Raw genomic sequence first — 17,969 nt, 5'->3', positions numbered from 1 at the left:
GCGGTTAGATAGGATGCGTGTGCTTGGGTGCGGCGTCTCGTCACTACCCGACAAACGACAGTTCAGCAGTGTCAATAGCATCCGTAATACTATCGCCAACGGCAGACTCGTCGGTGTCGGGAACGACAGTTCTACGAGAACGTTTTTCGAGAGCGCGGGATCGTTTGCGAGAGGTAGCGCTCGAATCATCAAAGACAGGAGATCCCCCCGGAGCTTGAGAACTCGGTACGACCGCACCACCACTACCACCGCCTCCACCACCACCACCACCACCACTACTACTACCACTACTATCACCGGATCGTCTGAAACTTTCCTGATAGCTCGCGAGGGAAGAAAATTCCTTCGATCCACGTGCTTTACCCTCGAGAACTCGCGAGAGCGATCGTACAGCTGTACATTGAAAAAGGTTCCTAGTACGCGGTTTTCGTTATTTGAACGATAACGGAATTTCGAAAACGGATAATTTGGACTCCGCGCTCCTTAGCCGAACTAAACTCTTTTTTCGCATGGTAACGACCGTCATTGGACTTGGGTGTTAAAGCGCGACGTCGAGCGGCGTCAAGCGGCGTCGAGCGGCGTCCAGCGACGTCCAGCGACGTCCAGCGACGTCAGACACCGACGGCAGGGTCGAACCAGCTCCAGCCTGGCTCTCAGAAAACGTTCAGACTACTCATGTTCATCCCGGACACTCTGAGAAGCTGCATGGTGGAACCGGATGTCTCGACTTATCTGCAGGCTCCTTCTGTTGGACAGGTGCTTAGATTTTTAAAACACCTTGTTTACATTCGCCATTCGCGTAGAAAATTACTCGAATTTGTTATTTCGTGCATGTGCGCTTCTGCTTCCCACTTTATTTTGTTGATCGACAGTTTTCAAACATTTATAGATTTTATCAATATTAAAAAGCGCGGTGACAGTGATTACACGAGTACGCGTGTTTCAAACGCGCGCGCTTCGTTATCTTATTTACTTGATCTGATCGATCTATTTAGCGTTATATTTTATGAGACATATAGAACGAATATTGTGATTTTCAATAATATATGCACGATATCACGATATTGTGCGAATGTTCGTACGATATCTAGAATATTCTAGAATATTCATACGATATCTTGTACTATTAGAGGTAAAATCTTTTCAGTTTACTTTCAATTATAATTTTCTCACATCTCGATTAATTTATGCAACGTAAACTTTGCATGTGTGTGCGCGCGCGCGTGTGCGTGTGTGCATGTGTGCGCGCCCGCGTGCGTACGTGCACGTATGTGTGTACTACGCATCAATTCAACGTGCTTCGATGCCGTTCTTATTCCAGATTTAAAATTTGATTCCAAATCACGGGTAAAACGCAAGGTTACATTACGAAATTTGACAAATCCAAATTTTACCTTTTGACAAAGAGTGTTAATAGGAGAAGAGCGGAAGGATTAGAAAAGAAAACGCAGGAATCGCCTGACGTCGCGTTGCGTTGCGTAGCGTCAGTTCGAGGGCAAATCTAGTAAGCTAGGACAGGGGCTATTAATAACTGTTTAGGGTGCCGTACCTGGCCGCCGCGCGCGCGGAACCGTCCGCGTCTCGATACGCGCGTCCTGACGACCGGCGTCTCAGTGTCGTCGCGACGACCGACGTTGCATCCGTCGCACCGCCGGTCCCGCTAACGACGAGACGTACGAGTCCGCGGAATCCAAAATAGCGCCCTCCTACGTAATTGCGTGCCCAACTTGCCTTTGCAGCCGAAGTGACGGTTCGCGCTTAAAGAAAAGAAAGAAAGAAAGAAAGAAAAAATTATCTCGGCGGTTATTTTGTTATCTCGTGTCTGCGTTATCGCAATAAAGTTACGGCGCTCCTTCAAAATCATCTATTCGACTGTGCCTCGTTGGAGCTTCAACGCTGAAATGGCGCGGTGCAACGTATCTCTCGAAAGAATATGGGAAAACTGTACCAAGCGCTTTATATAGAGCCAGATGTTCGACGGATACGGATTCTCGCTGCTTGAATTTGCGTGGGCGAATCGAAAGTGTTAATTTTATGTTTGGTTTCGCTGATTGCTCGTCGCTCCGTTTTTTTCCATGCTGATCGGTGGATTCGAGTTGCGCGCTTTCCCATCGAATCGATGCTCGCAATGCATTATTTACTATAAAGACACCTGGCTCATTCTTACGGTGGCTCTCACAGTTTCGCCTTGTTGTTTATTTACTATATCGTTGTATAGAGAATTTCTTTTCATTTCTACAAATGACCGGCAAAAGTTACGTTAACCCGAGACGTTTCGTCAGTTGTGACTCGTGAATTTTTTCAAACGCGAGTTTGCGCCACGCGTTATTGCTCGAGTAAGAGCAGAAGAGGAGGAGGAGGAGAAGGAGGAGGAGGAGGAGGAGGAGGAGAAGGAGGAGGAGGAGGAGAAAACGGTGGTGGCGGAAGAACAGAAGGAGGAGGAGTTGACGGACTCTAATTTGAGTTCGCAAATCGCTCGTACCTGACAATGGTACGTTTCCCGTGTGTCCATCGTTTTCCGGGAGTGATTCACTTTGCGCTTCTTCCCGCTTGGCTACTCGTCGGTTTTTGGCATGAATTTTCTCGCGTGAGGAGTAACTTAGAGTAAAAAAAAAAAAAGGAAGACAAAATAAAAAAAAGAAAAAGAAAAAAAAGGAGACGAGAAGACGCATTGGAATCGTTTCCTTTGGCTTTTCCGCTTGTACCTCCCAAATATATCCCAAAAATTCACCGCGCGTTTTTTCTTCAATGTGTTTTTTTTTTATCCTTGCCGCGATGACGAGTGTTTAATGTTTCTGATTTTCGTTGGCCTCCGAAAATAACAGCGTTACATAGACAAATGGACGCGCGTGTAAACGTGCAATGGCGCGTCCGTAAAACGTCCGTGAGCGACGGTCCCGTCTCTCCATTGCGCTCGTTTCTTATTATTTTGCTCATACGTACGTTTGTTCCTTCGCTCTCTCTCGCCTGATAACCGTACGCGTCTGACAGGCGCTTCGTCCGACCGATGTCTGACGAGCTACCGAAGAAGAGAGCGCGAGCATTATCGATATACTCTTCTCCTTCGATTCCTTTTCCTCTTTTCGTCGCTTCGTCGCGCGCACATTTCGCTTACGTTTCGAGAACCCAGCGGGATCGCTGGTGCTTTTGATGCTTGAAATTCAAACTGAAACAAGTTTAAAGAATCTCTTTTAAACAAAAAGAGCTGTAAGTGAGATTCGATAGGGATGAGCTTGGGATTTTCTTTAGAAAAGGATTGTCTCGCTTCTAACATTAGTGACATCGCTTCGAAAGGACGATCGCTCGAGTAACAAATGTCAAAATAATTCCACGGTGATAGCGTCAGTAAGAGTTGTGCGGGATTATTGCACAATTGATACAGAACACGCAGAATATTGTAGGCGCGACAGCGTTTACAGAGACGGTGTCGCAAGATTACCGTCGTTGGCAGCGGTTCCTCGATGGTGTGAGACTTCTTGTCAAAAGTGAGGATAAATAGGTTTGTCGAATAGGAGAAAAATACGTGAGAAGGAAGAGAGAGAGAGAGAGAGAGAGAGAGAAAAGTGCGCGAGCGCGTGAATCAAGGAAGTCTTGGAAGGATTCTCGACTATTGACTCGTGTGCGCTCGGCTGCTATAAAGTCGCGAGGAAGCCTTCTTCTCTAGAAGGATCGCTTTTTCTCTAGAACAGATCCGATCGGTACAGATGAGGCCGCGAGCGATCTGCAATTGCGGCGTGGAGGAGCATCGGAGTCTTCGCAATCATTACCGCGAGAATCGCTGTTTCTGACAGCCAAACGCTGACAGGAGGAACGGACAGACGGTAGTGTACTACAGCGGCTGCAGTGTTTGCGAATACTCGATGGTTCGTTTGTATTCTTTAGCTATTAATTTGTAGCATTCAAGATGTACACGATAAGAGAATAATATTCATTATGAATAGAGAAAAGAGAGAATGAATAAATCGACATTTATTTAGTGCTTTGGTACCCTAAAGCGTACAAAAATTATACGAATAATACATAATTTAAAATAAAATTGAAGACTTTAATAAACGTGGGTGAATAAGAATTTTTTCTTTGTGTGTGCACGCGCGCGCGTGTGTGTGTGTAGAAAGAGAGAGAGAGAGAGAGAGAGAAAAGCTATTGAATTAAATTATTATCGTTAGATATATCATCAGATATACACATCGTTTATATTAAAGATGTTAATAGATCTGATAACAAGTAAATCGCAAAACTAAAGTTTATTTAATATTTTTTTTAACGTATATAAAAGAAGTAAATCAAGTACAAACAATTAAAAATTAAATTACTGTCAATATATACAATATATACACATTTTTTAGAAAGATTTTAACATATTTCACATTTCATGTACAATTCTAAAAAATTTTGCAAAATGTCGTATGAAATGTTACAACAAAGTTTCTACAATCTTGTGATATAAAATGTGAAATAAAATGCAACAAAAATATTTTAAAATTTATTACATGCACAGAACATGCCCAAAACATGCAAAACAAAAAGTTATGACATCAAAATCATTAGTAAAAGAAGTCTCTTTGCAATCATGATTTATATTTATGTCATTTTAACGTTATTGTGGCTCGTTCTATAGCTTATGGTAACATTAGAGCAATAGATTGATACAATTATGTGTTTTTTATAATCAGACTATGGTACCAATAACCATAATGGATTAGTGTAATAGGTAATCCAATTAAATGGTAAACCAATTAAATGGTATTCGTTTTAATGCTTTAACTTCACATTTTAATTTAGAGAAATTTATTTTGAGTTTTTCAAAGAAAAATTGATAAATGTTACTAATAAATTTTATTTAAGTAATATTAAAATTTATATTTTATGTAGTAAAATACAAGTACGAGAACGTTACGCAAATATTGTGTTATACACACACTGAAAGAAAAAATAACTGAACTTAAATAAATATATTAATACTATTCAAGTAACTTGTTTATCTCAAACAAGTGAAAATTATTTCTTTGTAGTAAATTTTACTGATTTATTATAAAATAGCTATTGTATTCATATGTATATCTAATGTGTATTATTTTTACAAACTTGAAAAATCATATCTACATTTATTATATTCATCAGATTGTAAACTTTAAAGGATGTCTCTGGTTCAGAGGCATCCCAAAAATTGATTATTTTTGGAAGTGGATTGTGAACAAACTATATAACTAATTAAGACGAAACTTTTTATTTGTTTTAATACGAAGTTTTGCCTTATAAATTGCATAATGACATTTCTCTTTTCCACTCTCTTTTCTTGGTCCATTAAAAATTTGACGCGTTGAGAAAAATCGCGGGATGTTTCCGCGGTCTTCGGATGAAAATATTTTAATAATTCTCTTTTACCAGCATTCTACATTGGTATATGCAGTAACCAACATTTGGGTTAAAAATTTCAAAATTTAATGAAATGACGGCAAAGTGAAAATCGTGTTTTGAGTTTCAGCATTTTTTCGTGCACTTCCTTTAAAAAAAAAGATTCAATAAATTTATAAATGTAAATATGTGATTCACGAACTGTAAAAAGAAATGTCAGTAATAATTGTGCAAAATTTAAAATTAATCGGTCAGGTCGGTTTTACTAAAGAATTATCCGCGGTCTTAAAAACATGGTTTTCAAAAAAACTTTAAAATTATATACAGATTTTCTACGCATATAATTCAAATGTTTTTTTACTAATCGCTAATCCAGGATCATAAAGTGGGATTCAAATAATGCAATAAAAATTGATTTTTTTTACTTTTTCAATCAGAAAGATCCCATAAATAAAATCATACAATATGAGAGGTAGTTGAAAGTTTTTGTGTAAATATATAGATCACACTAAAGAGAAAAATTATATGCATGATTCGTTGCGCCTTCTTTTAACAGTATCACCGAAAATTTTACTTTATTCTGACAAAGTGTCTTATTTTAGAAACAATAAGAATAAACCTTTGTTTCATGTCTTTGAATAATGAAAAATGGAAATTAGAAAATCGTGCTGTTGTCAAAAATTTAAAAAACATATATCATTGTTTGAAAATGTTTGTATAGGACTGTATAAAAGAAAAAGTTGTTTGAAGTTGCATGAAAACAAACCACGAGAAAGAATGAAATCGGATTTACGGTTAGGTTGCACACTTTTTCCGAAGTAAATGCTCCAAAAATAAAAAGATTATTAATCAATATTCAAAATAATAATCTTGAAGTATAAATTATTCCTTTGACATTATAAAAAAATAATATTTGCAAAATCACGCAAATAATATTTTTTTTTTTGGTTATCAACATACTCATATTCGCAATATACTTTCAAATAGTCTAAAAATGTTAAATGTAACATACATATAATTTTTATTGTAACTCTTTTATATTTACAATTCTTTAAAATTTTTCTGAAAAATTTCCATGCTGTGTATGAGCTAAACAGAATTTCAAAGACAATATTGCTATAATTATATATTTTGTTAAAATGCTTATTAATGTATTTTGTTTTTATGTGCATAAAATTTGAAGTCAATCTATACTGTTTTAATGTTTACTGTACTGCTTCAATGACAATTATTATATAAAATATGCTTATTTGTAACACGTATTCTTACTCTCAAATGATACATAGATTGACCATGTACCTATTACAATTTCCGTATGTCAATAATAAAATAAGAAACATATTAACTGGAATTATCAAAAAATACCATTAAAATATATTCAGTATAACGTGTAATTAAGGAAAACGTTGATATCCAATATGTGAATTTTGAGAAAAATGTCATTTCTGCTGATATGCGTACCTTCTGAAACTTGACAACAACGCACAATTACGAATAAATCGTACATAATACTTACAAATATGTACACACATAAGTGTTTTCTCACACGAAATTGCACGCATATCGGAGCATATTTGGTGAGTATGTTTCCATGTTTTTTCATGATACATGAATATATAAAGATGCGTCGAATATGTTCCAATATATGTGCAACTTTGTTGGCAAGATATTAGCCCCCTCGTATGTATCATCAGTAATGAATGTATAACGTCTAAACATTACCGTAGTGATCGATAAGTCAGAATGACCAACTTTATCATGTAAATTTTATTTTAATAATTAATATAAATTTTATTATAATAAAATTTAGTTTTTGCGACAATGTAACTTTTCTCTGAAAGAGTTAATGGTGATATTTGTTAATACTATGTGTTAGACGTTTAATGCGTTTCAAATTCTAGCAATAAAAAAATAAATACAAATTTTATAGATTGGTATTGAAATCAAGAAAGCTTCTGTGCTTTATTTTATGAAGTAATTTCTTCAAAATTAATAATTTGCTTTGAAATTAATAGTGAACTAAAAATGAAATTAATTAGAGTTATAATTTGTAATACACTTCTTCTATTACAAAGTATATGTAAATTATTATGAATTAGCCAAACATTAATAAATTTTTAGCGGATTTAGCCAAAAATCATAGTTGTGTTATATGAATCTTAACTTTCATATTATACTTGCGTATTTGTTAATTTGTATAACTTTGTCATTGCTGTTTATCATTTTAATTTTTTTGTTTCTTTTGTGCTACGCAATTATACTTTATTTTTAGCGAAGCTAGGTGAATCATATTATTCTTTAAGAATGTTTGAGTAATAATATGATTAAAAATCATTGAAATATAAAATTGTAAATTTCTTAGAATATCTTTTTTCTAACTTAGAACTGTAGACAAAAAACTTTTTGTCTTCGGTTCTGAGTTACAAATAAGAAAAAAAGAATACACTCTAAAATCAACTGCAAAAAATAAAACAATTTATAATAGCTTATATAGCACAATAATCGTATTTTGCTACAATTTTAGATAAATAATCGAGGGGGAATTCACAACCCAAAATTTTGTACACCAATGCCGATTTTTGGCATTGCTGTAAAACACTGCCGACATTTTTGTACACTGCCGACAATGCTTATTGTTAGTCAATGCCTACAATGCCGTCAATCCTATATTAAAATTAAGGCAATGCCATGCAATTATGAACACTACCGCGTGCCCATTATCATACGCCAATGCCTGCACAAGAATTCTAAAGCTTTCCCGAAGTATTCTACACAATTATACAAAAAACTTCCAAAAATTTTATTTACGAACTGTATCTATACATTTTAATGTAATTGCACATTATTATGTGCTGTCTTATGCATATAACTTCAAACAATGGAACACTAAAAATAATAATAAAAATAATCAAAATAATGACCTTGATATTGTATTTGTTTGTAATCAAAATAAATTTTAAACGTTCTTCTTTAAAAATTCTATACATTTTACTGTAATTGCACATTATTATGTGATGTCTTATGCATAGGTATACCTAACTTCAAACAATAGAATACTAAAAATAACAATGTCTGTTAAGTTAGCACCCCCACCACAAAAAATCGAAACGCCACTTATGCCAAAATTAAGTGCTTTTTATGTGCTAATTATGTACCCTATTTGAAATTTTTGTGCCCGAGCGGTTTAGCAGGAAAATGAGATTGAAGGTGGGGGTGCCAGCTTAACGTTAAGCCAGCACCAACTCATATAAATAATTAATAAAATAAAAAAATAAATACACTAAAATTAAGTGCTTTTTATGTGCTTTCCAACGATATATAAATAAATGTTCGTACTTAATCTCTTCGAGAAAATCGTCCCGAAAGTACGAATACACATTAACGGTACAAGAGTAAAGTACCAGAAAGAAAGCAATTCTGAAACTGATTATAGGCTTAAAATATTCTCCTACTTATGTGCTTTCGAAATATGCAAGACCAGATTTTTGTGCTCAACCACGTGATCGAAAAACCGACCCTGAAGTGAGCACCCCACCGTTCAGGTACAAGAGTAAACTACCAGAAAGAAAGCAATTATGAAATTGATTATAGGCTTAAAATATTCTTTTATTTATGTACTTTCGGAATATGCAAGAAAAAATTTTTGTGCTCAACCCCATGATCGAAAAACCGACTCTGAAGTGAGCTCACCACTCCCCAACCACTGACGACAATGCCGTCAATATTATAGGTCACTGCTTACTTTTTTCGGCAGTCCACTGCCGAAATTTTGTACACCAATGCCGGCTGTGAATTTCCCCTCGTAAATAATTTAAAAAAAAAAATAAATGAATTTAAATGAATTTTTGCACAAATATTTCTTAAAGTCTTATTAGTACATAAAATATACTATATTTTACTATATGTATATATTATATATACCATAATTAGTGTATAAATATATTTTGACCAAATTTGCAAATAAATCTGACTTTATATAAGAATTAATTAATGTGAACGAAAAATTAAATAACTTTCAATCCAATTATTTACACAAATATTTAGAATTATGATAGTTTTGAGATGTGACGTAAAACATTAACTAAATAATGATAATAAAATTAAAAATAATAAATTTTAATTTGAAATAATGGTTAAGGAACTTAAAAGATTAACAGTTTTATCTATATTAATTTTGTAAAGACCTATATCGAAAGAGTCAAAAAAAACGTTTGTCGAAAAAAACAAGATATTCTTTTTACTTTAATTTATTTTATACATTTAGGATGCATTCTGAAATTGACTGCGACTACTGAAAATCTATAGTTCATTTTACATATACTATAGATTTTCAGTATTCTGAGTGAATAATGGAACGTGTCTCTAGTCTATTAACAAAGATATTTCAATCTCAATGCTAGTTGAACTAGTAGGTTTAGATGTCGTTCGTGTTTTATTCCTGTGTGAACTTCTCCATTAATATCTGTGATTTACAAAACTTAATATAGTAGTCAATTGTCTGCGTACTTGAAAAAAAAGCGAATTTCTACTGCAAAGTGTAAAGTTTAATATAATAACACAGATATGAACAATGTTATGAAAAAGAGTAAACATTGTATGATTGCAGGATGAGTTCCATCCATTTATCGAGGCTCTTCTACCATTCGTGAAGTCTTTCTCGTATACATGGTTCAATCTACAAGCTGCCAAAAGACGGTATTATAAGAAACACGAAAAGCGGATGAGCTTAGAAGAGGAACGTCAATGTAAAGAGGAACTCCAGGTGAGTGACCAACTGTTTGACCAATTAGTTTAATGTATGTTCCTCTTTGATTTCTAATACCTTTTTTTTTAACTGTATATAGAAATCAAATTATCGATAAATCAATCTTCACTCAATTGATTCGAAACAGAGATCTTGTTTGTTGTGTGTACACGTACCATGCGCGCGCGCATTATAAATTGAATAATTACAACATTTAGTAATAAATAGTGAATCTTGCGATTAAATTTCTTTTCTAGTAGCCTGTCGTGTCCATTCGACGATATCACGATTGGACGTGGTACTATTGCTAATGCTATCGGCCCGTTGCTTCTCTCCACCGTGATTCCCATCCTCCCTCGCGACAGCGCCCGATCAATATTTTAATTTCGCGATGTTGCGGTATTTAGCGGAAGAGCGGCCGGCATTAACTAGTGGCGCATAGGCGTTTCTCTTTTCTTTATTTTCAGCATTTTTGTCCTATTTTCGAATAAGTTTTTAACTACAAATTTACGTTGCTGACTGTAAGTGAAAAAAGTCTTTTGACAAATTCCGCGTAAGACGGGAATATCTCTTGCAGTAGACCATTGTCATGATAGAAATTCATCGAAATTAAATTTAAATTTGTCTTGCATCATTCGCGTATGACGGTTTACCGTATGAACAAACAATGAATGAAAGTACAAGATTGTTTGTTAACACGTAAAGCGCAATGCTTAAAGTGTTCTCTGTGTACGAATACCGGCACGACGTAATTTATTTGTAGGATGATGCGACAACGTTCCATGAAATTAAAATATACAGTCTTGTTTCTATTTAAAATTACTTTTAAAGGCTATTATTCAATGATATAGCAAAGATTGTTCCAAGATAGCTTACTTTGCAGACTAAAAGAGTCGTAGGAACGAAAAAAAAGTATTTTTTTTACGTTGACTGGATCGAATGTCGTAACCTATACGGCAGAGAATATTTCAGTATTTCAATATTTCAATAATATTGCAGAAACGTTGAAAATATTACTGGAATATTCAATGCCGTATGGAAGGATTATAATTATATAGGTAAACGTAGCGAAACAATTTCGTTTAAATTGCCTAGAAATGAAACAAAGAACTGAACGACCGAAGGAAACGATAATCCGTCTTAAAATATGTTCGTGTACAAGTTTCATCATTATTTAGTCCTATCGAGAATTGTCAATAGCGTATTATATACATTTTGCAAGTGTAGCAACGCGGCGCATTAATATACGTTGGAAAAAGAAATCCGGGAATAAAGGGACGTAGATGGAAAACAACGAGAGATATGAGCCAGACTACTCGCGACGGGAGTCTGTCGTTTTCTCTTAATTTCGAGACAGACCGCAGTACGATATCGACTACTTCAATTCGGGTATAGGGCGCTGTGAGGGACCGAGACGAGCGAGTAGCGTGAGCAAAAGAGGTAGGAAGTCGGAGCAAAAGAAAGAGAATGTGAGCAATGGACGGATAGACGGGGATAAACCAGAGTGGTAGTGGGTACGCGGCACGGCGCGGTGCGGTGTGGTGTGATGCGGCCCGGCGCTTCCCGGCGCATCGCTCGCAAGAGAAAGATAGAGCGTATGTATGCGAGAGGAGTATGTGCGGCTCGGCGGAGGGTTGAAAGGGTCGCGGTGGATCGAGAGAGTCTATGCGAGAGGAGTGGAACGATCGGAAGGATCTAGAGTGAGAGAGAAAGAGAGTGAGAGAGAAAGAGTGAGAGAGGGGGGGGAGAGGGAGAGGGAGAGGGTGAGAGAGGGAGAGGGTGAGAGAGGTGGAGGAGTGAGAGGGGAGAGGATGGGAGAGCACCAACACTCACGAGAAATATCCGCTACGCGAGCGTTGCACACCAACTTTTCGGTAATGGGGATGAGTTGGGAGAGGGTGGGATGGCCGGTCGGTTTGGGGCGGTCGAAAATGGTGTTGGAGGACGTAGACATGTAGCGCATACGCCGTCGCGACGGAGGCTGCGGCTACGCGGCGCCTACCAACCACCATCTATAATCTCTATGCAGATATCGATTTTCTACCCTGTATTTCCTAAATTTATGCAAACTAGCAGCGCGCTACCCTTTCTACCGTACCACTCGTCGATCACATTGTCACCTTTTCCGGCTTGTTAGCCGAAAACTTCACGTAGCATAGCGGAGAATTCGTTTCGACAGACTCCGTTTCATAATCGTCATTCGTCCAAAGGGAATAAAAACCGATTGTCTGCGTCTGTGCTAAATTAATCACTTTGTAAAACGAACGAAACGGATTCCATTTTTCCGGTATTCAGTGTTATCGATATTTATGACACACTAAGACAAATCACGATAGATTATCCGTATTAATAAGTGCTTTGAGATGTATTCAGCTGGTAATTAGCAGGTATAATGTTTCATTTCCATTGAAGTAGTTTCGTGCTAGTGGCACGAAGTACTCTTTTGCGTATTGCTGAGATTCATTTCGAGCTTGCATATAAATGTTTAAACCTAAGCGAGACCCTTTCTTGCACAGAATCCGTGATTTACAAGAATCTAAAAAGTTACATGGGACTGTATCGAATACTTGTTACGCAAACGTCGCCAAAACAAATACAAGTACATGCGAGTAAAACGCTGTGAGAAATTTCCAGTGAATCTCAAGATATCGAATTTTCGATATCTACGCGTTGCTTTGTAGTCGTTAAACGAAAATTCAAAATCGCGAGTTATTTGTACTTTTAGTGAAAATTGAGAAGCACAATGAAGAAAAGTAAAACGAAAATGTTGCTCCTGAAACGAAAAGGGAAAGTACAGAATTGATATACGTATGGTCGTCGACAATTTCAATTTTTATACTTGCGATGATTCATATTCGGAGTACGAAAAACAGCCAATACTCTTACTCGGGCTGTTTCGAGAGACAGTAATATCTACAACATCTAGAGGCGTTCTAGATAAACCCCAGAATATTGCCTATAAAGAAATCGCGGGGTCGCTTTGTTCGCGTTATAACATAGTAACGTAAAGGGTCGGTAGACATATACATGGCTGGAGAGTTTGCCAAATTAATAAATACATTCTTAGGCTCTCCCTATCTTACTCGGAATTTTCTTCGTTTTTTTCCTTGTACGACCTACTCTTATCATTGAACGACAATTTATCGAACTGACATTGCTCGCAGCCTTAAATGCAATTTATTTCGTGTTGACGTTCTATAGTGACAAATTTTATTTTTTTTCTCTATACATGTCACACAGATACGTTTTGTTGTTACGTTGTTACTTCGTTCAATAGTGTTTTCTTCATATATTAGAGGAGAAGAGGATACTATAGCACTTATTTTCATTTTATTGCATAACTTTATTTATAATCAATATTTTATATTGAAATTTTAATGATTATAGTCAAAGTGTTGTTCAACAGATTCTAGATTCTCATTAATGAAATAGTTATTACTTAGGACACGATTTATAAAAATGTGACGCACTGCATAATCGGTAGAAAAAAAAAGTGATGGTAATATGGCTAATATGGTTACCCCAAAAATAATTTTTTAAAAATTAGTTTAGTTTATAAAAGTACACAGTATTTTGTTACAAAGTTATATATTTTTAATTTTCCATTGTTTAAAATTTTTCTGATTTAAAATTTTCCTGCATTCAAAAACTTTAAAGAAATCATTAAAAATATCATTTTATCCCTGTTTAACATTAAACATAAAATGATATCTCTGATGTTTCTAAACATCGCCCTTTAGAGTAACAATCGATTTATCAGAGAAATATTTTGATATGAAAATTTTATTTAAAAAAATAAGTTATCAAAATCCCATGTTATTCTTTAATTCTGCATAACTCGAAGTATCTACAGCCAAATAAAAAACTAAACAATAAAAAAAAAACAACAAAAAAACACTCAAGTGTACATGGGGCATTCTATGTGAAAAGGGTCCACCTAAAAATAAACTGTTTGGGATTTTTTTAATAATAATGAAAACATGTTAGCGAACATAATGTAAAAAGTTGATACAAAAATAAGTATTATATGCCTTGCATCAAAGATATTGAAAGCTATCGTTTAAATTTAAAAAAGTACTTTTTTTTAACATTTGCAGCCAAAATTAAAACATTTTTAGAGAAATAATTTTTTAAAGATTTTTCCCATACTTTCAGATAAAAACGTTAATTTTAGTAAAAAAATTTTAATAGTATCGAAAAAATTAAATTTTTAGTTTTCAAATAAAGAAATGAACAATTATATCCATTTTTAAAAATCTGAAAAAATTTTCAAAAATATTTCAATACATGTAAAATATTGTACCATAAAGCAAATTTTGCAATGGAATCGTCTCGAAAATGAATATTTTTTCCGAATACAAAATTATAATTTCAACCAAAAGTTAGATAATATCAATTTTTATTGATCATAATTAATATTACGTAAATAATATATTTTTAACAAATAACTATAAAATAAAAAAATGGTTCTGAAGTCTTTGCATTTTATATTCTTTAGACTTATTTATTTTGCAATAAAACACAAAGACTTCACAAATATTTTATTTATTTTATAGTTATTTGTTAAAAATATATTATTTACGTAGTATTAAATAATTGACCAATAAAAAATGATATTATTTAGCTTTTGGCTAAAATTATAATTTTGTATTGGAAAAAATATTAGTTTTCGAGAGGATCTCATTGCGATCCCAAAATTTGCTTTATGATACAATATTCCACATGTATTAAAGTATTTTTGAGCATTTTTTCAGATTTTTAAAAATGGGTATAATTAGGTGAACCACTTTCACGTGCCCCACATACATTCGTGTAATAATACGCTCAAGTTTAAAAGCAATAAGAAAATATGTGTAATTAAGTACTAAATGTACCTTGAAAAAGTGTAGAAGTGATCAAAAGTAAAAATATCTTATAATAATCGTTAACTAGTGTATTGGCATATTAGCACCACTAACAATCGGCGGGCTATTAATTGAATAATTCCATAAAAAAATTGTTAGAATTTGTCGTCAGGTATACCGTAATATCCACAGTAGCCATAATACCCTCTCCTCTACAAAAATACTTGAAAATTTTTCTATCTTTTCCCATTTTTTCTCTTCCTTTTTTATTTTTCCCGTATCGTTGAATAATAACAGTTGTACAACCTTTGAAACAATTGTACATGTATAATACAAACTGTTTACCGTTGAATCGACAATGCAATACTCATTTTATTTCTCATGTTTATAAATAGCTTGTGGGCATGAACGTTCGTAGCGATGCGATTTAGCCTCGGAGTTTATCGCAGGAGACAAAGCATCGAGAGTTGGAGCAACGATGATAAAATTAATAAAGGAAATGTGTACGCCGGAAAAATCGTTGAGATATATGACAAGTTAAAAGTATCGTTCTTTTTCGATGTTATCGACAGTTACAAAGGGTTTTCTTTATGAATGAAGCGAAATTTATCGGGATACGACGAAATGTATCGGGATACACATATCTATAGTATCGTGATGGACTCGAAAAAAGGGAGAAGAGAAAGGAAGGGGGAGGGGGAGAGAGAAAGAGGCAAAGACAGAGAACATCGCAGTGCATAAATTTTTATATTTAATTCACAATATAATCGATGTTGCAAACATATTTCATAGCTTTTATGAAACGTTTCACCTTTGAACTTCACGTTTTGAACATTTCGCTGCTGTATGTGGATAAAATTGAACAAATAACATAAAATTCAGGATACATCAACGACTCACAAATTAATTTCAAAGAAACTTTTGGCAGAAAAATTATATCTTTTGACGATTAAATCAACTGCTCTATGCAAATAGGAATTATCGCGCAAACAGCAATTACCGTGGCAAGTATCGTCTAATAATCGTCCAATGAGATAGTGCTAACAATCGATTCATCTAAAATTGAAAATAAAGTGTCTAATATAAAGCAAAACTCACATTAAACATTTCGATTGTTAAATTTTTTCTTTCTTTTTCTTTACATTGCTCCGCGTGACACTTACAAGCGAAACGGAGTTGCGATGACAAACAAAAAGAAACCGAAGGTATATAAGCGCAGTCGTGTGAAATTAGTGACGAGACTGCCGCGCCTTCTGGATAGTGCATGTACGCATGTCACGGTATTATGCGCTCTCGGTACAATTCCAGTGAACACGGCTTTCCTTCGCATTCGGCATACCTGATATCGAGTATACGCAGGATGCACTGTAAGCGCGCGTCGCTTTCTCCAGTGAGGAGCGAACCGCGAATGCACCTCTTATCCACTTTATTCGCGAGTGTACGCGAGGGCGCATGCAAGCGTGCAAGAACGTGCCTGACATTTTATTCGTGCGCGCGCACGGAAATGTCGGAACATCAATGCGTGCTAGTTGCACGGGCACATCGTTGCAGCTATTCCTTGACTATCCTCAGTCTGATTACCATTACGGTAAATGCGAGCGATTGCCAATTTCTTACCGTTAATTATATTTCTTTCTTATTAAATTGCTTGCTAAATTTTTCGATTGTGCGATCAATTTGTTGTTACGCGTTGTACGTCTTTCCTATTTGCATAGAGCAGTTCATTTAATTATCAAAAGATATAATTTTTCTGCCAAAAGTTTCTTTGAAATTAATTTGTGAATCGTTGATGTATCCTGAATTTTATGTTATTTGTTCAATTTTATTCACGTACAGCACCGAAATGTTCAAAAGAGGTGAAACGTTTCGTAAAAGTTACGAAATATGTTTGCAACATTTCTGAGCTCTAAAATAGCAAAATGTCTGTGATTTTTGCGCTTAAAATCTTATGAAAAAATTACTGAGTGATTTACTAAAGAAATTTACTACTAAAGAAATTTACAATGGCTGAAACCTTTTCACTGATCGTACAATCAATATACTGATATACAGTTAATATAACAAGTTAGATATTATAGACAATAATAATAAATTTAAATATTATTTCTGAACTTTAACTTTGTTTAATGTATTTATAATAAATATATATTTAATATATAACATATAAATAGAGGAGAAGAGGGTATTATGGCTACTGTCGACAATATGGCTACCCCTATTATGTGCGTCATTAGGTAACGTATTCTAACAATTGCTTATGGAGTTATTCATTTAGTTGCCCGCTATTTTTTAATGATGCTAATATGCCAATACATATAATGACTGACAATTGTTATAAGGCATTTTTGAACACTTCTAAACTTTTTCAAGGTACATTTTTAACCTTTAATTACATACACTTCCTCATTATTCTTAAACTTGAGTGTATCATCACACGAAGGTACATACACTCGAGTGTTTTTTGTTATTTAACTTTTTATTTGGCCGTTTACATTTCGAGTTATACAAAGTTAAAACAATAACATGGAATTTTGTTATGGAATATGGTTTTTTAAGCGAAATTTTTATATCGAAATATTTCTTCGTTAAATCGATTGTCATGCTAAAAAGCGGTGTTTAGAGACATTAAAGACATCATTTTACGCTTGTTGTTTAATGTTAAACAGGGATAAACTGATATTTTTAATGAAATTTTTAATGGTATTTCTAAAGCTTCTGAACGCAGGAAAATTCTAAACAATGGAAAATTAAAAATATATAATTTTGTAACAATGTACAAAGGTGTTTCTTTTAAATTAAATTAATTTTTTTAAAATATTTTTATGGGTATAGCCCCATATTATAACCACTTTTTTTCTTTAACCGATTATACAGTGCATTAGATTTTTATAAATCACGTCCTAAATAATAAATATTTCATTACTTTGAGTCTAGAATCTGTTAAACAACACTCTGATGAATGTAATCGTTCAAATTTCAACAGAAAAGATTAATTATAAACAAAGTTATTCAATAAAATGAAAATA

At 34.4% G+C, this 17,969-nt stretch overlaps 1 protein-coding gene across 7 annotated transcripts in view; it reads left to right on the top strand.

Annotated features, from left to right (window-relative positions):
- Positions 1-628: 628 nt before the first annotated feature.
- LOC105200587 (nuclear factor 1 X-type) overlaps positions 629-17,969 on the top strand; it is an 89,959-nt gene continuing 72,618 nt past the window's right edge. For 2 of the 7 annotated variants that reach the window (XM_026138992.2, XM_026138988.2), the window contains exons 1-2: positions 629-756; positions 9,962-10,117. In XM_026138992.2, coding sequence (XP_025994777.1) covers positions 676-756; positions 9,962-10,117 — 237 coding nt within the window. In that variant the 5' untranslated portion in view covers positions 629-675. The other 5 variants (XM_039452296.1, XM_026138989.2, XM_026138987.2 and 2 more) reach the window with 5 other exon arrangements.

This window comes from Solenopsis invicta, chromosome 8 (genome assembly GCF_016802725.1).
Source record: "Solenopsis invicta isolate M01_SB chromosome 8, UNIL_Sinv_3.0, whole genome shotgun sequence".
NCBI classification, from domain to species: domain Eukaryota; kingdom Metazoa; phylum Arthropoda; class Insecta; order Hymenoptera; family Formicidae; genus Solenopsis; species Solenopsis invicta.
This window is presented reverse-complemented; position numbering and strand designations above follow the sequence as displayed.